General features: G+C 25.0%; 1 protein-coding gene across 6 annotated transcripts; it reads right to left on the reverse strand.

Annotated features, from left to right (window-relative positions):
- Nucleotides 1-635: 635 nt before the first annotated feature.
- LOC126906752 (transient-receptor-potential-like protein) lies at nucleotides 636-23,180 on the reverse strand. Of its 6 annotated transcripts, none has more exons than XM_050687575.1 (14): nucleotides 19,916-20,547; nucleotides 19,135-19,372; nucleotides 17,988-18,130; nucleotides 17,085-17,286; nucleotides 12,381-12,545; nucleotides 11,622-11,856; nucleotides 10,545-10,697; nucleotides 10,207-10,465; nucleotides 9,889-10,146; nucleotides 5,344-5,539; nucleotides 5,107-5,277; nucleotides 2,797-3,034; nucleotides 2,110-2,326; nucleotides 636-1,268 (listed from the first exon to the last, which is right to left on the reverse strand). In XM_050687575.1, the coding sequence occupies exons 1-14, from the start codon at nucleotides 19,987-19,989 to the stop codon at nucleotides 794-796; spliced, it is 3,024 nt and encodes a 1,007-aa protein (XP_050543532.1). In that variant the 5' UTR covers nucleotides 19,990-20,547; the 3' UTR covers nucleotides 636-793. The 6 variants fall into 6 exon arrangements, with proteins under 6 accessions (XP_050543532.1, XP_050543531.1, XP_050543533.1 ...); XM_050687574.1 differs by having other exon boundaries at nucleotides 2,110-2,329; XM_050687576.1 differs by lacking the exon at nucleotides 19,916-20,547 and adding an exon at nucleotides 18,727-18,772 and having other exon boundaries at nucleotides 2,110-2,329; nucleotides 19,135-19,259.
- Between the last annotated feature and the right edge of the window lie 1,229 nt (nucleotides 23,181-24,409).

Here is a 24,409-nt window from a genome sequence, read left to right on the forward strand (position 1 = left end):
TGATAACGGTAAGAGGTATGGAATACCTTACAGTAGATAACTATTGTTATCGAGAAAACTCAGAGTTTCAAGTATTTAAGAGTAATAATCACTAGTAAAAACAACTGGAATGCTGAAATAATCAGTTTTTTACTCAATGTAGAAAGGGCTTTTTTTCCCTAATAAAATATTTGAAATCAAAACTATTCTTTAGAGGATAAAAGTCTGCCTATCTGTGAGTATTGTGAGATTAACATTAACTTGTGGATGTGGAGTTTGGAAAACTGAAAGTTTTGAGAATAAAGTATTAAGAACAATATGTAGACCCGTATTCGATACCACCACAAAAAATTTTGACGTAAAAGAAAAAACGCGGAAATAAGCGGAGTCACGAAAATACCTTACATAACAAGTTACGCTAAGATTCAGTGGTTTGGACACATAATAAGCAAAGAAAAGATAAATGAAATATGGGCATAAATTGAATGCAGATTAACAAGAAGAAGACCCAGAGGCAAATCCAAAAAATAATGAATAGATGGAGTGCGAAAAAATCTGGAAAGATTAAAAGTAACGAATTGGAAGGAAATAATACAGTATTGTGATTATTGGAAGTCGGTGATAGACGTAGCTAAAAGTCTTAAAAAGTTGCGTGGTTATATAATTATTATGATAATGATTTAATAAAAACAATATTCTATTTAACAGTTTAATATTTTATGAAGTCGTAATAATAAGTTTTTCATTGAAACATATTTATGAAAAAATTGTACAAAAAGAAAAAATTAAATTAAAATATAATAAATTTCTAATTTTATTTCGAATTTTCTTCTTTTAGGGTCTTAGTTGAATCAGCTGGTGTTTGGCACATCTCAGTTAAATTTGGCATGCTTTGTCTAGTTAATAGTGGTTTAATTGATACTGGTGGATTAGCATACCAAATCGACGCCGATTTTTTAATATTTTTTACAGTACAGTTAAGTTCTTGTGAATGCAGATTCTTCAAAAGTTTTTTCCGAATTCCTCTATCAGTTTCGAAAGAATTTTTTGAATGAGGCCATGTAATTAACTCATTTCCAGTACAGTTACCAGTTTCTTCCTTTGCTCGTCGAAATTCATCAATAAGAACGCGTAATGTGCTTGGTCGCTCAGGAAGTTTAAATGGGTAAGTGCCTGTATCTGAAGTCGTTGGCTGTTTTATTCTCATGTTCCAAACTTCATTCATTGCCCATTGGAGATTTTGTTTGTTAAGGTATGATTCTGGCCTAGCTGAAATTCCTATCTGTGAACTATATTAAGAACAAAATTACCAAAAATAAAACTTTGAATAGTTTGCATCCTATCCACATGGATCTTAAACATTAATCAAGGTTGGGAATAGGTAATTAAAAATAAAGAAAAATTTAGTTTTAAGTTTTTAGTAAAAAAATATTAAATAAATAGTATAACCTGCTGTACACCTAGAGATGATAATAAGGAGCTGACGGCGACACACAACACTGTTTTTCGGTGGTAGCTAATTTTAGTTAAATAAAAGACAAGAGTAATGGTCACCATGATGGTAAAAAGTTAACTGCCGTTTAGGATTTAAGTATTATGGTACAATGGCCGTGAATTTCCAAAGTGTTTATGTGTGCAGTTTGCCCTTACGTAGTAATACGTGTATCACTGTGTCAACTATATAAGCCTAGTCGGCGTTACAATAATAATGTGAAATATGATCATGTATATGTGATTGTAACAATATAAATTGGATTTAACTAAAAATTCGTAATTTTTAAAATAGATGTTTTTATTATTATTATTGCTTAACAGTTACTAGAAAGAAGTAAACTTAAAAAAAAGGATAATAAAATATTTGAAAAAAAAAATTTTAATAAATATTAATTGTAAAATTTTATTTATATCTATATATAGATAAAAATAATTCTTCTCTTGTAAAAGTTAAATGTGGATATTCCCATAACTGTTTTATTTTTATTTTTGAGAGTTAGTCAATTATAAAAAATATTTATATACACAATAAACAAACTAACACTTAAAAATAGATACAAACAGATACTTTATATACAAGTAAAAAATTTAAGTATTAAGAATTGTTTTTATGTATAAGGGTAATACCGAGCTTACTTTTGGTAAACGCCTCTTATGGCAGTCCTCCATTTTCCAGATGTGGATCGAGATGCTACTATTTTTACTATTTTTCTAAATCGATCAATTGGTCTTTCGGGTATATTCTGATATTTGTAGTCTTCATTTTTCTTACTATTGTCGTCTACATTGAACAAAACTGGGGCGACATAAAAATCAGACATCAGTCGTCTCTCCCAAATTTTTGATTTCTTATCTGCTGTGAAGTATGAAACAAATGTATTTATTCACATAAAAGATATCATTAATTAATAAATCAATAAAGTTTATATTTTTGGATAATGGTCAGTTAAAAAGGTACAAGTTATAAATGTTAACTACGAGAGCAAAAAACATTAATATTTTACATTAATCAATATTATATTAAATTTTTTATCGTGAATTCGAGTTTGAACAGCTGATGTTAAAATAAAAATGTTTCGTTCTTCGTTTGATGCAATTATTAAGTCTCTTTAAAAATAATAAAAGAAAATTGTCAACATGAACTTGTGCTTTTTTAACCCTCTCCTTATTCTATTATAATGTAATTATTGGGAACTCATATATTTAAGAGTATTCATATATGTAATGATAAATAAAATTGGGATAAAATGTATTTTTTAATAGAACTAATGAAAAATAAAGTGTAATATATTTAATGTTTTTTAACATAATTTAAAAATTTACTAGATTTTTTTAGATGGTCATTGAATACTTCCATGCCATTTTTTCGAAAAACTTCAAGAAAGTCGTACTTCATAGAATTTATATCAGATTTAATCTCATTAACATCATCTTCAGTTACACCCTCATTTTCTGATAGACGATGCTTCATAGAAACATAACGCCAAATAAGAGCACGCATAACGGTTGAAAATTCTCCGTAGTCTCTTTGTTTTTTGTTGTTTTTCTCACAATTCTTATTCTATAATTAAAAATATAAGTTTGAGTTTTACCAAAAAATATCATTACAAATATTAACTTAAATCAAAATTAACATTAAAAATTATGTTTACAAATAAACATTAAAATTAATCTAAATGAGTAATATATATTTTAGAATTCTATTTGGCATCAAGATATTTAAGTTTAAATAATATCGACAAACTTTAAATAAAAATGTTATTCTTAAATTTTAAACCAGTTGAATATTAAATAAGATTGTAAGTCATATTTATTATTTATGTCATAATCAATACTTTTTATAACATATAATACAGTTAATAATTTTTAAGTCAGTTTCATATTTGTCACTTGAGTATCTTAATGTCATTGTATATAGTATATAAATAGAATTTTTTTTTTTTTTTTAACACTTTATAAGTCTATTAAGACCGTATAAGTCCGTAGCGGCCTCCCCAAAGAAGGAGGTTTCTTAACCATTGATACTCCGGGACGGGTGGTTAGTCCGTCGCCAGAGAGAGGGGTGGCGGCTCCATTACCGAACTGATTTATGGTTCGACAAATAAGGCCGTCGTGAATGAGTTTCGAACCTGAGGCAGTGCGTTACCGACTCGGCCACACAGTCCCTCTATATGTATAGAAAATACATAGAGATTTTGTTGGCTTTAGTACGATTATTTTATTTATTATTATTCAATATATATCTTTAATTATTCAAAATACCTGTTACCAATATTAATTAAAAATGTTTTTTTTGGATTTAGTTTCAATGTTTTTAAAGATTTCAGGTTTGGAATTAATTCATCATGATACTGTTGTAATCTTTGGCAGTTATAATATCATTTATATGAAATGGAGTAGTATCATTACTTACTAATTTAATTAGTATCATTCACTTACTGATTTATATAATTTAAAATGGGCCGAAAATAAAATACAAAAAGTTATAGGATTTCATAAATTTTTCATTTTATTTAAAAATAGAATATTTTTTACTATTCATATTTTGTGAAATATATACTATAATGAATGTATCTATAGATCACAACTATAATTTTGATATATTATTCAAAAAGGCACCTATTAAAGTCGTAAATATTTAGAACTACAACTTTTCCAGCTCCTATTTGTCTCAAATAATTTATGTATATATTACTGATTTTTTGTTAACTTTTTTTATTAGAATATAAAGTTTATTTAATTGCGATAAAGTTATAAAAAATATATTTCTATTTTTTAATGCTCAATTACAAATTTGTAATGTTTATCAATTGTGACCATTTTAAATGACTCTTACTTATATTACTAGTGTAGAATAAATCATAAGTTATGATTCATAACGTTCATTGGTAGGTAGTAATACTTTATAGATTTTAATATCGATCTATCAACGGTCAGAGAACTTTTTACTTATAATTTTTGATAAGAAGTCAATCAAGGTTGAACAAAAATTAAATATAGATATGTTTCCGCCATTTATTGATTTTTTATGAAAGTTTGAACTTGTAGATTTTATCTGAATTTTATGCTTTTATAACTAGGATAAAATAAGAAATTAACTTGTAAAAAATGTTCTATTCAAAACTTGTCAAAAAATAAAACATTTTTTAATTTTTCAAAAAAGTAATTATTATTTATTCTTATTAATTTATTTCGAATTAAATAATGTAATTTTTGAATATTCTCATCATAAAAATATAATAGGTTTTTAAGGTATACTAAATTAGTTTTATTGATTCTTGCAACACTAACTATTTCAAAATGATAAGATCATGTTCATTTCATTAAAATAAATCTCAGTTAATTATTCCTAATAGAAAATAAAATTTTAAATGACACATCAATTTTAACTATTTTTTTTTCTGAAACACTTTTTATGTTTGTTTTCTAATACATTTTAATAAGCCAAATTATCAGTTGACTTATGCTTCTATTTAATTATTATAATCGTTAAAAAGTATATTCTAAAACTTATATCGTCTAAATTTCTAAGAAATGATAATTTTTTAGTGTTGCAATAATTCCTAAAAATAGATACAGAATTTAATAATAATGTAATCATTTTATAACAGACTTATTGTGTTATAATTATACCTGAGGCCATTTTTTTGGTTTTGAACTAAAATTGGTAAAAACTGAGAGTATATCTTTTATAAACTTCAATGAAGGGTATATATTGTAAGGAGATGGTAATGTAGGTATCTCTTCAAAACAGCTCAGCCACAATTTAGTCCTTGAAAATTTCCACTCAACATCAGATTGACACTATAATATTTTGTTTATACATTTATAATAAATCAAAATAAAGTTATGATGGGCTTAGTTATTAACCTCAATTATGGAGTATGAATTAGACATCATTGCAATCAGTAAATTCAAAAGAATGGTTACATTAATAACCAAGTATGTTGCAAATATAAGCAATGCACAAAACCGCGTGTACGGTTTCATACCAGGTAAGTCAAAATTTTCAATTGAAACGTCACCAAAACCTGTCCAGAAAAGTGTCTGAATTGATTCGAACAAGCTAAAAATTTTTAATAACACTTTAGTAAAAAATATTTACTTTATAATTTTTCAATAGTTAAACAGCATAATAAAATGTCAATATATTCAATAAAACGTATCTACAATATAAAATTTAAATTCTTTAATTTTATTCTCAGAAAAAAATGTTTATTTTCAAATAAAAATATTTGTTAAATATATGTATACGCTAATTTTTAGCAATAAAAATTAAAAATGAACTTATTGCACAATAACGAAATTTAAATTAATTTAAAGACTAATTAGTGACTTTGTTTAATAACACTTGAAAAATTAAAATAGCTCAAAATTATATATTTACAATTAGTTTCCAAAACCTTTTTTTTTATCTAAGTAAATTTGACTGTAAATGTTGTGTGTTTAATTAATACTCTTTTAGTAGTTTTATATAATTAAATTATTTATTATTAATTCAAATTATTATAATAATTTTTATAATTTATAATTATTATAAAATGTAATTATTAAATATTAAAATCAAGAAATATAAGTAATTATAGTTTTATAAAATTTATATCATTATAAATTTATATTATAATATACGTATAATGAAGAATTTTAATGAAAGATGAAGTTGCATAAAAACGCATAAATACTAAGTCCTTGGACTTGAATCTATATATAGACATAGTCAATTTTCTATCATCTATGAAAAACAAAATTTAATTTTTCTAATTAATATCATTGACTATAGGAAAAAACCCTTATATATATTACGAAATAAAGGTACGTACTGACAGTACTGATGTTACTAGAAAAACTAGAACAATTTGAGAGTTAGTATTTAATTGAATATATAATTATTCATATTCGACTTAACAATAATAATAAAATACCAAAGGAAATAATATTTTATTTATATACTTATATTTTAAAATGAATTAACTAATTTTCTAATTTCCGAAATTAAAAAGACATGCACACTTATGATTTAAGATATTTATTTTTATTTTTATTTATTAACATCCAGTGAAATAATTTTTGATAAATATTATATTAAAAAATTTTTAATAAGAAAATTTTCAAATAATTGCAAATAATAACTTTAAATAAATACAATTTTAAGGTAGGGCAAGAAATAAAGAAACTGCCGAATGAATACGTTGATAAAACTACTAAAATATGTGCTATTTTTTAATAAATGATTTTTATTTGCGCTTTTTATCAGCCTATTATATAACTAATGTTTGTATAATCATTGATGTTATAAAATTTTGTTTGTATTATAATAAAATACGTTACACAATTAAATTATTAAAATATTTACACAGTAAATGAGCTTACTATTCCTTTTATTAAATATTCTAAACTAGCGTTTCTCAAATTATGGCACGCATACAACAGATGATACGAGGAAAGCTAAGAATATTTCCCTTTATAAAAAATTTGGCAAATTGGAAATTCCAATCATATTAAAACAAATGTGTTTATTATTTTATAGTTTCTAATAAAAAAACTAGTATGGAGTCTTACATATAAAATTCCATGTGTGTTAATGTATATATAATGTAATGTATACAGAATATTCAGTAAAATAAAATTGGATACATAAGCGTATTTTCGTATTTTGATATAAATTCAACTTGCATTAACAAAATTTGACATCTTATTCAAGATGGATTCTAACAAATATTTATTTTCATTATTGGGGGATAGTTATACCTCAATCTTTTTTCTTACATATACTTTTGTTTAGATAAAATGAAATGCTAAAATGTTTCAAATGGTACTTGGATATAAAATGGTTCAGAACCCATGTTTTAAATAGATAAAAAAACGAATTTAGTTTATATTATTTACATTAATTTCACTTTTATTATGAGAATTTCTTTTGAATGCATTTTGTAAAATAAAAAGCAAATATTCTTTGTGGTTATGCTATAGTGAGATTGATGATGATAAAACATAAAAAAAAAGAAAAACTTATTAAGCACAAAAATTTTAGAATTATGATTAATTACTGAAGCATAATGGTATAAAAGAAATATTTTTATCAGAAAAGAAGAAAAACATTTTTTTTTAGTAATTTCAACTTCATAGAAATCACTTCACTCTATTTTTCAAAAGCAGAAATATTCTACCTACACATCCATATTATTAAAATTTTATATCAATTAAATAGGGTTTTTTAATTCTATTATTACAAAAACTGCAAAATTGTATCTTAAATATATCCCACGTAATATATTTAAAAGTAAGTAATAAAATAACATAAGTCTATCCTTTTTTTATCCCTTAAAGTTACATGTCAAAAAGCTTGAGTTTTTTGAGTAAAACAAACATATTTTACTAGATTAAAAACTATAAAATTATCTTTAACTAAAAAATAAGTGGTCGATGTCAACTTTTGAGAAGTACTCCAGAGAATATTAAAACTATAATAAAATTGGGTAGATGGTTAAAAGCGTGCTTAATGACTTTAAATAATAGATATTTTCAGTGTACCACTTATTATATCTATTAATAAATTATGACATCTCACTGTAAAAAATTATTCATGTTTTTAATATGATAATCTAAAATTTTCTGGAATTTTCATATGCAAAATGAAATAAAATTGAGAATTGTATCAGGGAACAAGGGTTATTATGCACTTGCGAAATTATTTAAATCCAAACTACTGTCCAGGAAATCTAAAGCATATCTATACTCCAGCTTTTGTCGACCGGTTTTGACGTATGGATGTGAAACATGGTCAGTGACTAAGGGAGATGAGGAGAAGATAAAAATTTTTGAAAGAAATGTACTGCGTCGAATCTATGGCCCTGTAATGGAGAGTGGTGAATATAGAAAAAGAAATAACCAAGAATTGTACCAAATGTTTAATAAGCCCATTATTAGTTCGTTTCTAAAAAGTAAAAGGTTAGAATGGGCCGGTCATATTTGGATGTCGGAAGTTATGGCAAAAAACCTGTTTACTGGAAGACCAAACGTTAAAAGACCCAGGGATCGAAATTTTTTTCGGGATTGGCCAGGGACCAAGACAGAGATGGGCGGACAGGGTGAAAACGGATCTCACGGAAATTTTAGAAGAAATAAGAATTAAAGATAGCCAAAACAGAGATAGGTGGAGAAGTGTGGTTGAGGTAGCGAAGGTCCTAAATGGACTTTAAAAGCTGGAGAAGGAAGGAAAATTTTCTAGCATCATACAACGAATTTTCGGGCTCCGGTACTTAACTAGATATTTCCTCGTGAAAGTCACATAAAAGTTTTATCCGTTTAAAATTTTCTTAATTAGATAATTTTTTATTTCAAAACTAGTTAAATATGTATGTTTCCACGTTAAAAACTAATATTGATGGAGTTTTAAGCAGTAAAAAGAGGAAAAAAACCCCGTTTTTTTTTAAATTAGTATATTGTAAAATATTAAGACTTTCGAAAATAAAATTTTATTTTACTGTACATTTTGGTAAATATTACAACCAGAGACTGAAATGAACCTTAAAAAATGGTTTCTTTAAAAGGGACCATTACATTTTTTAGAACCCGAACTGGAACAGAAAATTTTATTTTCAGATACTTACATATCAGAACCTTTAATGATAAAGGTTCGTTGAAATGGTTCTTAGCTGTCAAGCAGTATTTTATTTGTATAATTTTTAACAACGTTTAATATTTTTGATTACAAGAATTATTTCTGTAAGAATTAGTAAAAGCTTTATTATAGTTTTTCAAATCAAAATTTATGAACTAATCAAGAGTTCCAAGAAATGAATGTTGACTATAAAATATTATATTTCTATTTTTAAAATGAAATAATCATATTTAAAACATAATAAACATAATTATCGGCTGTTGTTTACTATAGGGCTCTAAATTATTATTTATGACTGCAATAGACATAAATAGAAGTTATAGTAATATTTACATTTGACAATAGACATTTGAATCCTATATCTGTTGTTTTCTGAGACTTATTAATTGGACTTTAATTTTAATGATTTTAATTAAATTTTAACAATTTGGATGAAACATTTATTTTTGGTAACCGAATTTTTTATTTTCAAGAATTAACTAATCTAACTGGAACCTATAAAAAAATATGATTTCAGTCTCTGATTAAACATATTACTAAAAACCCAACTTGTATATAATTTTTCATTCCAAAAACACAAAAAAATATGTAAATATTGTAAATATAGATTTTTTAAAAACAATCACAAAATTTTGAATGACGTGGTTTTGCTATTAAAATGATAATATATTTATTCTTATATCAGCTAACAAAACTATTATGGATTTGAAAATTGGACAAATAATTTCTTTTATAAGACTATATGACATATTTTTTTTCAAATTTTGACGTGTCGATATTTTTTGTTTACATACTTTCCAAAACTTCTCCATTTCGAACAAGATTCTCCAGCAGATTCCCAATTAGCCGATCCGTCAGGCAAAGAAAAACATTTATTTCTTTCGAGATTTGCAAAATATCCCACTAATTGATTTAATCCACAGGCAAATGAAAACAAAACTAGGCTGTAAATACTAAAAAACTTCAAAATATCTAACAACATTCTTTTTAGAGACAGTTGTAACGGCCCTAAATGAGAGCTTATCGAGCACATGTGAATCAGTTTCAAGGCGCTACAAATGTTAAAAAAAGATTTTTTGAAGATGTATATTTATTTTACATTTAAGTTATACCTAAGTATATTAGCAGCTGCAAATAACGCATCAGCTACAAGTTGAGGATCAAAAGTATCCCATTTTTCTCGAGGTATATAGGCTGATCGAGGATCATGAGATATCTGTATACTTTCAATTATATATGAATAAATTCGTAGAATTATCACAACTACATAAATCTTATTCCGGGCAAACTCAACATAATTCCAAGCGTTATGCACAAAATAATTTTTTAGACCTAATTTTTTCACATCTAAAATTTCTTGCCAAATATAACCTATAAAAAAAAAGGAAATATTTGTTTTAAATTAAATTAATAAATTAATAATTAATCATACGATGAACTATTGGCATACCTAATATAAAATTTAAGATTAAAAGTTCTATAAATGTTGGAGTATTGCCACGCTGTCGTAATTTACTTTCTTTCAATTCTTCCACCATAGATTCTGTACCAAAGAACTCTATAATTTGAGTTTCTGCTCTTTGAGATGCCAATACTAATAATCCTAAAATAATTATTATAGAATTTTTTTAATTAAAAATTAATTCAATCTGATATTTCATTATCAATGTTTGTTAAATCGGATTTTTATATTTGTATTAATAAATAGACTGTATATTTAAACGGGATATAAAAAGCGTATAATTAAATAATAAATAAAAACGACAATTAGAGGCGGTTGTTCTGAGGTCTACTTTAAATTGTACAAGGTATTTGAAGACTTATCATAAATGACTTCACTGTATGTTACATTTTTTTTCCAAAAAAAGATTTTTATAAATTTATAAATCTTACTATTGACAAGACATTGGTGTACATATTTAATATATAAGAGTATCTAAATAAAAAATTTAAAAAAATAGATTTGGAAATAACGTACAGATAAAGAAAGATTTCAAAGAAATTAATTTTGTTTTTAAGTTCTCTTAAAATTTTTTGATTCATACAGTTATATTTTTATTAAGTTTTCAATCAGTAAAAAATATTTTATTTTCACTTAATATATCAATATTTGAGAAAAATAATAATTGTTGAATCCTCCAAGAATTATTGTTCCTAAGACTTAACGTAATTTAATACGGCCTTGATGACTATATTAACGAACGAAGATATTCATTGATTATACTTTCATTATTGGTTTTCTGAATATTTAACTTTTTTATAATTATGAAAAACAATAGAACTTGTTTGATTTAATTAAAAAAGATCATTAACTGTTTTCTAATTAGCTAAAATGGTTTTATAAAGGTCACAATTATTACATTTTAAGCAAAAAATAATTTTATCATAAACATCCATTGTTTATTTATTAACTTAACTTAGTAATGTCCGCAATTCACTTAATACGATAAATGATCAAATTATTATTAATTATTGATAGAAAAATATTCTATTGTTTCATTGAATTATAAGATATCAATAGTCGTACCTAGGTATGATAAATATGAAGAGGAATGGATCAAAAACTTCATGAAAGGTTTTTCCATCACTTTACCGATATTTGCAGTAGGGGCATACAAATAAACTAGACAGTAGAATGGAAAAAAATAAATAATTTTAATAACTTCCATGATTTGTTTGTGTAATCTTAAGTGACGAAATCCCGGTAATCCTTCGTACCAAACTTTTGCCAAAAGTTGTTGTATATATGGATGGGCAACAAACTTAAAAAATATGTTCATAATAATTATCAATACACAGACTTTTAAATAATTATGGCCAAAATTGTGATTTATTTATAATTAGTAATATTTAATATTTTTAAATAGTCATGTATTATATCACGAACCTTCTATTGTTGATTGACCTTTGAAGGGTATCTTTTAAATATGTTATCATGTAACGTTAAATTGTTCTAATTAATTTGATTAATGTTAAAATTTTGTTAATCAACTAGTAGTTAAAAATATACATTTAGTTAAAATATAATTAAATTCAAAGATATTATTTGTAAGATACGGATAACATAATATGTTATATATTATATATATATATATATATATATAATATATATTATATAAAAAGCTCATCATTCATAAAGAAATTAATATGGGTCTGTTAATATACTTAAGGGTTTAATATAAATTTTATAAGTGTAATGCTAAAGTCATTCGTTATTCTACAATATTTAATAATAAGTAATTAAATATTTTTAAATTCGATTCGCAAAAATAAATATTTTACTCACATTCTTTTGCTTATATTTAATGGCCTGATCTAATAATTTGAATTTTGAGGACTTAGAATTAGAAGGATTTTCTGAGTCATGATTTAATATAATATCCAATTCATATGTACTTCTCGTTTGTTGCAATAAGTCAACAGCAAACTGTTCACACTGTTGACGTAATTCCTATGAAATTATTTGTATTATTATGTTTTTAAAGTTAAATATAATTGAACTATACAAAAAAAAATACATTTTAGAAAATTTATTGTAGAAATAATTTAACTATTACATAAAGAGGGAGTAAATAATTTTTACTGAAAATATCAATGCTAAAAAATTGTACTAAAAACTAAAATGTATTTATTTAACTAGTACAACACAAGTGAACAGCCGTTTTCTTGTTTACAATTTTTATATGAATATGTACCACTTCGACTCTGTTTCTGAATCTGGTTTCAAATTTTTTCTCTCAAATCAAGTTTTTGAAATAATTACTTATTATTAATTAAGCATTAATTATATAGTATATCATCATAAAAAATATTTGAAATTATTATTATTTTTTAATTTTCCTTAAATAACTTCATAACGTTCAATAAGAGTGCAACATTTTGATCTTTTTCATCAAGTTTAACCGATTTCAAAAAAAAAAAAAAGTTGAACTTTAGAGTAGAACTATTTTTGGTTAAACTTAAAATAATTAAATCTTAACTTACATATATATAATTTTATAAGGTTTTAAAAAATATTAACTTTGTGCATTTTGAGTCAATATAAAATAAACAAATTTAAGTATATTTGAACATGCAATTCTGGAATCCTTTAAAAGTAAACCACAAATCTATGTAATTTACAAAGATATAGAAAACTATAGATATACTAAATCATAAGTTATTAATTGATAATCTTAAAATATATGAATACAGAAAATCATTCGTTTTTGGAAGAAGTCTTTCATTTCGAGTCATACTCAAATTGTTATATATCAAAATTATCTCTCGGAAAATACTTTTGTTGCATCGGATGTCCCTCAAAGAAATTACATATCTCTTATATTATTTTGTCTTCTTATAAACGATATGTCTAATGTTATTTCTTACTCATAATTTTTATTATTAGTTGATATTAAAAAATTATTTAAAGATATTAGTTGTTTAGATAACGATTTAAAATTACAGATTAATTTGAAAAGTATTTTTAAATTGTTCCAAAAAAATTATATGAAACTATAGTAAATATATTTATTCAAATTTTGAATAAATGTTGTATAATAACTTTTTCTTTAAAAAGAAATGTTATTTAATTTGATTGATTTCTAGGACATATAAATTTATTAAAATCTTCTCCAGTAAAAGTATGTGGATAGCTAAAATATATTTATTAGATTCTTTTGATATCAATGTTTTGTTTGTAGAACTCGCTTATTATGATTATAAAATTACAACTCGTTTTTTAATATGCAAACACTTAATACAGACTTATGCAAATCAAATTAAAATTTTTTTATAAATTGCTAAGCAATATAATAGACTGTCCTGAATTATTGCAAAATGTCAATTTTAAAGTAAATTCAATAAAATTGTTATATTTTAAATTTATTTTAATATGATAGCACAAATACCAATTATTTGCAAAATGCGCCATGCAATATTTTAATGTAAACAGGAAAATCTGTAATAAATCTTAATGATTTTGGGAATCGTTTAATATTTTTATGTTAAATTTATTAAAAATATATATAAAATAGATACTGATGTAAAATTTTAAATATGTTAAATGTAAAATGTTAGTTTGCCTTATTATATACATTAGGGTGGCTCTTATTTTATAAATTTTTATTGATCGATCTCTGTACTCACCAATTTATTTCGTTATTATATGAAAGTCATTTGGGTAAAATTTGGTTTTGATATGATGAAGGTTTTATCGTAGGACTTACCAGTCGACATAATTACAGATAAGTCTTCATAACTTTTTAGACGATTTAACACAAAAATAGGGCCACAATTGTCATTAACTAAAATGTATGATAATTATTATCTATTTTTTGAAGACCGTACAAAACTATTGGAGGACATACCCTAATTATAATCGTAATACGCTGAATAAACAGTTTTAATCGATCGTATTTAGATCGTTAGTGTTATTAAAACAACAATAGCATACATCTGACTTTAATTTCACATAAAACTAATATTTCAGAAAATTTTATTTGACATATATTTTATTCGAAACATTTTGTAGTAAAGTGATTATTTTGAAAGTTAAGAATGATTTAGTAAAAAAACCCAGCCCAGTGAGGTCGCGGCACAGTGAGGACGTGGCATAGTTGGGTCCAGTATAGATGATATCTGACAGTGATTAAAATCACTATCATAAAAAACGCTTCGATGCANATGATAAAATCACTATCATAAAAAACGCTTCGATGCAAATCTGTAGATAGTGTTTAATTAAAAAAAAAAAATTGTCAAAAAAGTAGGTCAAATGAGAGCTGAGAAAATAAATGATAGCTACAAAAAAAAAACCACAGTGTAAAATAATATTAATATGAATTTCTTCTCACGAGAGGAGACTACAATAATGGAATCCTTGATATTTATTGAAATTATTGAATCTAAGTGAGATAAAAATCAAATGAGTTAAACATTTTTTTTTAACTCAAAAAGAATTAAAAAAAAATTCAGTGCCACAATCGTCAAAGACCCAAGTGTTACGGTACGTCTCATTCGTCACTTAATAAAAATGGAAATTTAGCTAGTTCAAATTTTAAAGTTATTTTTCTCAACTTCAAAGAAACAAAAATGATATCAAACGAAAGGAAATTACCTAAGGTTTCAATATATAAAAATATTATTTTGATTTGTTAATATTTGAAAAAGTTATGGCAGTTTTAAGTACAAAAAACATTCCGATAGAAGGTGATTTTTATCGCAAATATTACATTTTTTTTTTAATTTCGACAGCAATTTGCGCATAGTAGATAAGGTGTCGGGAAAAATTTTTTTTTTTTATTTTATAGTACATAAAATAAGCTTTAATTTTATATATGTTTAAAGGACGCAGTATTTCCAGAACACTTTCAAAAGTTAAGTTGAAAAAGTTCTATTTTTTATACAATGTTTCAAGTTTTGAACGCTTCCTATATATAGGGAGTTTGTCCAATTTTAATAAAAAGTATGTCAAATGAAAGATGTACTTATAATGTATTTAGAAAAAAAATTTGTGCTAATAATTACATTTTTCGAAAAATTATAGCATTTTTAAGTTGAAAATTTAAAATCGAAAATCGAAAATTTTAACACAAAAATAGCGTTTTNTCGAAAAGTTATAGCATTTTTAAGTTGAAAATTTAAAATCGATAATCGAAAATTTTAACACAAAAATAGCGTTTTTTTAACTACAGCAGCCGTTTACATGCAGAAGATAAAGTGTCGGGACAAATTTTTTTTTTTCATTTTGTAGTACATAAAAAAAAATTTAATTTGATATATGTTTAAAGGACGCAGTATTTCCGGAACATTTTCAAAAATTATGTTGAAAAAGTTAGTTTTTGTAATAAAGTTGCTATTTTAAATCCTCCCCAATGAGCAGGTTAAGTGTTAAATTTTCAAAAAAATGATATCAAATGAAAGAAAAATATCTAAGGTTTTAGTAGAAAAAAAATTATGTTGATTCGTTTATTTTTGAAAAAGTTATGGAAGTTTAAAAAAAAAAAAGTGAAAAAAATGACAAAATTTACCGATTTTAAAATTTGTAATTTTTTTGGATATTTCCCCCATTTGCGGGGAACGAGGGAAAATTTTTCAATTTTTAAGGATAATGTCTTCAACTAGATACTATTTGTGATCTTTTGACGTATTGTTGAAAGAAATCGGTCCAGTGAGAGCTGAGAAAAAGTGGCAACAGACATAAAAAAAAAAAAAAAACACATCATGGTAAAATTAATACCTTCTCAGCTTCGCATCGAAGCTAAAAAGTGAATTTTAGAAAATTTTTTTTTATTTTATCTTTTTAAGCAAATAAAAATAATTTTAGAAAATGTTTGTTATTACTTTTTTTTAAAAAAATATTAAAATCTATAATTAATATTCTATTTATTTTTACACTAGGTGTGTTAGTTTTAGAAATAATGATCAAAAACTGAAAAATTACCCTTTTGAGCGAATTTTCAACTACGATTCGGCACTTGAAGAAAGTAAGTTATCAAAATCAAAATTTTACCCAAATGACTTTCATATAATAATGAAAAAAATTGACGGGTACAAATATCAATCTATGAAAATTTATAAAATAAGAGTCACCCTAATATACATATATAATTAAATTTTTGTTAAAAATATATTTATTTTTTATAGAATTATATTGTATAAGGTTTTTGTAATAATTATCACTAATACTTTATTTATATATTACTTTTATTATTTATTATTACTATTGATGTTATATAAAATAAACTGTACTTCGAATTTATTTTCGTATTAAAGAAATATTATTATTATTGTTATTAAAAACCTACCCAATTGTGCTAAAACAAAGCTAAGTCACTAAAATTCGTTTTTGATATTAGTTCCTGTATATTGAATGATTTTAGTTAATAACCCATCGATGTTTTAAGTCTTTATTTTTAAAAGTATTCAACTTGTACAGTTGATGACAGTCAGAACACCCATTGATGTTGATTAAATAAAAACACCTAGTAATTAAAAAAAAAAATCTTACTGTATAATCTTTAGTAAACTCTACTTCCATTTTAGCTAACCGTCTCAATTCCCATGACAATTGAAATGCTGTGAGGATAGGATCGACCGATGATAGTGAAATTAACGATGGACTTGCTAGTGCTCTATATTCATTTACTCGGCACATCGAATACCTAAGTGAGTCGTTATTTACAGACGTGATACATTTATCACATCCACACCTGAAGTAAAAATCTTTAATTAAATGTAATTTAATTTAAATATTTAAATACCAAAATGATAATTTATTAAAATTATTATTTATATGCCTAGTACAAATAAATAGCATAAATTTAATGATTATTTATTTGGTTTAAAAATTTACAATAATTAACAGGCAGACTAAGTTAAGAAAAAGCAAGTAGGCAGCTCTTTTGGACTAATCTCAAATAATAGTGACATTTTTTTTAAATTTCATTTTCAATTTAGAAAGAGAGATATCCATAAAATGTTTATATTTTTAACTTTATATCTAAGAAAGAAAATCTATAGATTATTGAAGAAGATCAAACTTAATTCTGTTGAATTAAAATCAAGAAAATTTGAATACGGACTTATCCGTACCGGAGTATCAATGATTTAGATATCTTCTCCTTTGGGGGAGGCCGCTATGGGCCTCAATAGGCTTAAAAAGCGATAAAGAAAAAAATGAATAGTATAATGTATAATATATATTAAGAAATTTGTCTCGATGTTACCATAGGGTGGCGAATTATAATAAATAAGCATCTATTTGTTTGAGGCATAATAAAACAACATAAAATTATTCTTATAAAGTTATAGATATATAAGTTATAGTAATCAAATTAAATTTAGTTATAAAAGTTTTAAATAATTGATATGATTTTTATTTTTTTTAACTTAATATTTATAATTAATATACTTGATCATATGAGGCATTGGCAGAGTTGCCCCTCGATCCAGAAGCATTTTAATTATTTCATAATTGTTCTTATGTGCGGCTAAAATGAGAGGTGTAATATCTGGAGTAAAATACGCGATATCCCAATCGACTTTTTCCCAACTCTAAATAAAATCAAAACAAACATTAAATTGGTTTCTGTATAAAAAGATCATTAAATAACAATGTGATTGTCATCAAGTTTTCTATGGTTATAGCTAATATATGTTTAGATTATTTTTTCTTATGAAATAGAAAAGAATCTTAAGAAATAAGATTATAACATATAGACATAAAGAATGGGGCTAATCCCTTGTTTGAAGGTTAAGTCCCACTAAAGAAATCAGGTAATCGTTTTATCTGATAGATTATCAATTTTATTGATACATAAAAAATAACTTTTAGAACGGAGAAAAGTTAATTTAACCTTCTGAAAAACTTCGACCACCTAATGCTTATAAAAAAGTATGCCTAGATCTTCTACTTATGGTATTTCTTTTCAATTAAATTACTTTATTATACATTTTAATATACAAGACGAACAAAATCTGTTTACATAGAAAATAACTTCTTATTAAATAATATTGTTACCAATAATAAAATCTGTTTACAATGAGTAATCACACGGAAGCGTTAAGTATATGTATCTGTTCAATGAATTAACTGTAGGCTAAAGTACACCAAATGAAAAAAGATAAAAATTCGGAAACTTTGTACATACCGAACAATTGAGTAACACCTCTTCTAACTAGAATTATTCAACGCGTCTACAAAACAATTTTAAAAATTGTATTATGAGGATATTTTACATTCAAATTGTAAAATAATAAAATCAAGTCTAATGATTTAACTGGATTAAAAAGTTTTTAATTCGTTAAATGTATATATTATTAAATACCTTCCAAGTGTGTTTATTGATTAATAAAATAATTTAATACTCTAATTAATTAGGAATTATTTTGTAAAAATTTGCTTTAAAATATATTTTAAAAAGTTTTTATCGTATACGATTAGTTTAGATCGAACAAAATTTATTAAAATAATAATAATATATATATAAATTATTACTTTATTATATTAAATGTACTTTTAAAAATACCAATAAAAATGTTTAAACTATATTACTTACGTATAAGTCACCTTCAACATGCACTAGCTCTTCATATTGAAGTAATAATTCAACTGCTTCCACAAATTCGGCATTTATTGCATGCAATAAAGTATCTTTAGGGCTAACACCCATCACCACAAGCATCTCAAGCATTTCTAAATTTTCAGAATCTATTGCTAAATTTATTGCACCTCGACCAAATGAATCCATACAATTGATATCCAAATGGCCCGAATTAAAAGCACGTTCAATCATTCTAAAAATGATAATATAATTTAAACAAGATCAACATAATTGAAATATTATAATAAATACATATTTATCCACATATGCATGTATAATACATGCATGCATATGATCTTTGCGACTGTATAAACAAAGTCTTTTTTTTTAATAAACCTGTTTTCATAAAAACTTCATAAATTAAAAAAAATTGCTGACAAAATATTTGTTATTTAGAGAACGTCAGAAATTCCCTATGAATAAATCGTGAAAAACAATTATATTTATATAAATTATTAAATTGTCAGTTTAAATTTTTCAGTGAATATTACAACTTTGTATTTGAAAAATAAATTATGTATGTATGTCGAATTATTATTGTAATGATTATTATTTGCAAGTTATTTTAAGAGGGCTAATGTACATTTAAAATATATATTGTCCTCCAATATTTTTATAATTTGTCGATAAGATATCTTTAAAACATGCATTAATAATTTTACACTACTTATCTTAACGAAACCTATTCTGTAATTTATAGTCTATAATTTATTCATTTTAAACTGTGTCGTCTTACCTCTTAACATTGGCAGTATCACCTCTTTGCACTGCCAAAAGATACTTCTTTTCTTCTAGCGAAAGTGATTTCATATTAATGCTTTCTTAAATTTTTCTGACAATAATAAACAGTTTAATTTAAGCACTAATATTAGTTTTAAACTCTTATTGTTAATAGTAAACTTGGTGATAAACTCAGAGTTATTTATAAAATCATATTCGATGTATCATAAAAATGTGTTTAACCAGAATTATAACTTATGTTCCAACATTTTTCGTAGACTTAATACTGTCTTGTTGTTCTTCAATCTGATTCAAAAGAACAAGTTATGTACTCTGGTAATCCTTGATGACTGTTTTGCTTGAAATTGAAATAAGCCGGTTAAACTGCTAATTTGATGATGGTGACCCATTTAGGTGTTTTATTTCTCATTATACTTTGCAAAAGTTACGTTTAAAAGTATAAGTTAGACTTATGAAAATATTTTGGTAAATGACGATAATAAATTTACGATGATACATTAACAAACATTCAATAAATTGTTATTACTTATTGCATGCTTATGAACCAAATAACAACTTTTAATTTTTTTATTACAACGCATGTTATATTAATTTTTTTACACCACGTCGGTATTACACGCATTATATGACATGTGAAAATTATTCAATCCAAACAACACAATTCTACATATTTAATTAATTCAAAAATATAACACAAAATATTTGTTTACTCTGATCTTGTATGCATATTTAATTAATTTAAACAATATATTAACTATTTAAATCAACCATTAATAACGAATTTACATGTAAAAAAAAAATTCCTGGTCATTAGGGTCGTTGCAAAACAAAGGTATAATGAAATAAGTAGGCTATTTAAATTAGACTAGACAATCATCATTTTAAGACTACTTGTACTTAAAGTATTTTAATTAGCTAGTATAATTTAAACGTATCAAACAATCAACATTGTGGTAATCATTCTAGCCAATAGAAGAAGAATAAGACAATATATAATACATAAAAAAATGACGAAGGTAGTATCAAATTCATCATTGTTATGGTTTTTAATAGTGACTATTGGCATTTGAAAAAATTCGCTGGATGTTATGTCGTGTCAAAAATTAAAAAAATAATTATACTTTAAAGTCACGAATAAATGTCAGTATGTCATTGGACACAACACCCTCTGTTTTCCAAGCAGAGGTGATGGTGATACTGGTAGGGGCTCAGAACCTGGTATACAAAAATAGGAAGATAACTATCTTAAGTGATAGTCAAGTGGCTTTGAAGGCATTCTGTAACGATCAGGTGAATTCAAAGCTGGTCCTCGAATGCAGGGAAACTTTAGAATCACTATCAACAAAGTTACACTAACGTGGTTACCAGGACACAACGGTGTCACTGGAAATGAGAATGCTTACTTTCTAGCCAGGAAAGGAGCAGAGAACACCTATTTTGGACCAGAACCAGTGGTAGGACTCACTGAGCAATCGCTCAAAGCGCTACCCAAGAATTGGTGCAGAGAACAACACAGGAAAATCTGGAAGTACTTGGTAGTACCTAGACAATCTAAAATGTTTATCAAGACCCCTGGTCTATTGCTGGGTGATGTTAATAGTATGACTAGACATCAAATAAGCACTCTGACTGGTCTACTGACAGGACATGGTCACCTGCTTAAACATCTTAACGCAATGGGGGTATCGGAATTATCATTGTTCAGGAAGTGTGGAGTAGAAGAAGAAGACTCATTTCACATTATGTGCGAATGTGAAGCCTTGTCCACACTAAGATCAAACTACTTGAGTAAACCTTTTCCCGAAAAAGAAGATATTAAAAACCTAAAACCCAGAGAGATACTTAATTTCGCCAGAAAGACAGGACTCTTTGGTCATCTATAGAGGTGACTTTATGGTTGGTAATATATTAACATTTCGGTGATAACACTTAGGTGGGTAAACCGAATTAAGACAATTCGGTATGAGGTGCGCACAATGGACCAACAGGTCTGAGTGCATGGGTATTATGTCCACCTCGATAATAACTAAAACTATTGGGTCAAACATGACATTATATTTATAAGTTATTTATATGTTTAATTGTTAAAAAGTATTACTAATAACGTCTAATAGGTAGAATTTGTATCAAGAATTAATAGAAGAGGACCAGATACTGTAGATTTTTCAGATATATTAATCGTCAATAATTGATCAAATCACTTCATCAAACTTATTTGTAAGACTTATGTATACTTATCATCACCTTTCCTAAGTTTATAGTGTTTAATATGAAATGTACTTTTTTCTTTAAAATTGTGTGTATTGAATTATTAATAAAATGATGGTTTTATGTTTATTCAACTGTAAATAATAATAATTAAAAAAAAAAAAAAAAATGATTTTTACAGTTCAAAAAATGAATATAAAATTTTTTTTTTTATGTACTAGGTCATGCTTATACAAGTAAAATATTCAGGCATAAAAAAAATCGTAATCTTGTCATAAATAATGAAAATTATTTTATTGATACCTATCTTCATACAAATATGCTTAGGTATTGGGTTATTTGAAAATAAAGAACAAAAGCTAAACAAACTTTTCACCAGTGTTGGATGGAATTCAATCAAAAAATACAGATTTTCTACTGACTTTAATTCAGTTTCTCATTTTGATACAAAAAGTTTATCATCTGAGAAAATTTTTTTTATAAAATTTACTAAAGCAAAGATAGTTATGAACTGTATCTACATAACACTCATAAATGAATTTTATATCAAGTATAAAAAATCTGCAAATTATTACATGAATTTGGAAGATATAACAGTAAAAATCAAAAGACAAATAAAATTGATGGAAAGTATTACTATATTTAAATCGCTAATATCATGCATGATAAGAACTCTGACATTTTTTGGCAGTAAAAAAAATGATATACTCCAACATCTTAAAAAATTTAAGAATTCTTTTAAAAATTTCAATATGGTCGAGAATGACACATCACAGAAAACTTGCACATTTATAAATGACAAATTTTTAGCTATAATTAAATCTTTGAATGTTGGAACAAGAATTGTTAATTATAAAGTGAGACATTTTATTCGGAATGAAGATGATGAAGATTTTATAAGCATATATATTAAAACATTAACTTACAATTTAGATGAAGATGGTCGACATTTTATTGATCCATACTGCCAAAATATTGAAAATCTAGTCAATCATGGTGTTAAAACTTTTTGTCTTGATTTAATTTACAGTAATATTTTTGTTAACTCTTGTTAAAAGACTTTTATTTATTGAAATATTAGGCTATTTTTTATGAAAAATACTATTTATAATAAAATTATTATATTTTAAAAATTTATCTTTATATTTAGTTATATTATTTGAAATTTTTAAATTGTAATTATACTTTTAAAGTTATAGCTTAAAAATTTATATTAAACAGTAAAATTAAATTTTTTATTGACATAATTCATTTGTTTGTCATTTAAAATATTTTGATATTTTATACATTTAAATTATAATTTTTAAAAATAAATATTTTTCAAAGAGTATGTAATAAAATAATGTCAGTCAGCTTAAAGTTTATTTTTAAAATATCATAGTTGGCCAAAATGAATGTTAAAGTCATATTTAATAAAAAAAAGGCCACTGAGTGAATATTGATGTATCAAAGTAAAAAATTCGATATTTTAAATCAATTCATACATATATACATATAATCATTCCATTTGAATCATAAAACTAATTCAAAAAGTAAACAATTACAAAGAATTTATTATAAGGGAAGCGATGATGATGTGAATTAAGGTGGAAATAGTATTTTGAAAAAATACTTAATAAGGAGTATCCAAGAGAGACATTTGAGGATATCTTTTAGACTAGTTGATTTAATTAGTGAAAAAGAAGTATGGGAGGCCGTGGCATCAATGCAAAAGAATAAAGCAGTAGGACTCAGATGAACTGGCAGTAGAAGGATGGAAAATATTAGGCAGTGTTGGCATAAGTTGGTTGAAGGATTTTTTTAATAAGATCCTATTAGAAGGAAAAATGCCAAAAGAAAGAAGGAATAGTATTGTGATGCCGATATTTATATTTAAAGGAGACATACAGGAGTGTAAAAATTATAGAGGCATTAATTTTATGAGTTATAGTATGAAGATTTGGGGAAAAAAAAAAAATAAACAAAAGAATAAGAGGAGAGACATCAGAAACAAATAATCAGTTAGGTTTTTTGCCTGGATAGTCAACGTTGGAGTCAGTTTTTTGTGTAAGATAACTAATAAAGAAGTATAGAGAAAAGAAGAAAAAACTGTGTATAGTATTTATAGATTTAGAGAAAGCGTATGATAGAGTACAGAGAGAGGTTGTAAAGTGGGTATTAATGGGAAAAAGTCTCAAAAAGGTACATTAATTAATAGAGGATATATATAATGGCACTTATACCAAGGTAAAAAGAGTGGGAGAGTAATATTATTTTATGGTAAGAGTAGCAGTGCACAAAA

Source organism: Daktulosphaira vitifoliae, unplaced genomic scaffold (genome assembly GCF_025091365.1).
Source record: "Daktulosphaira vitifoliae isolate Bord-2020 unplaced genomic scaffold, ASM2509136v1 Scaffold_5, whole genome shotgun sequence".
Taxonomy (NCBI): Eukaryota; Metazoa; Arthropoda; class Insecta; order Hemiptera; family Phylloxeridae; genus Daktulosphaira; species Daktulosphaira vitifoliae.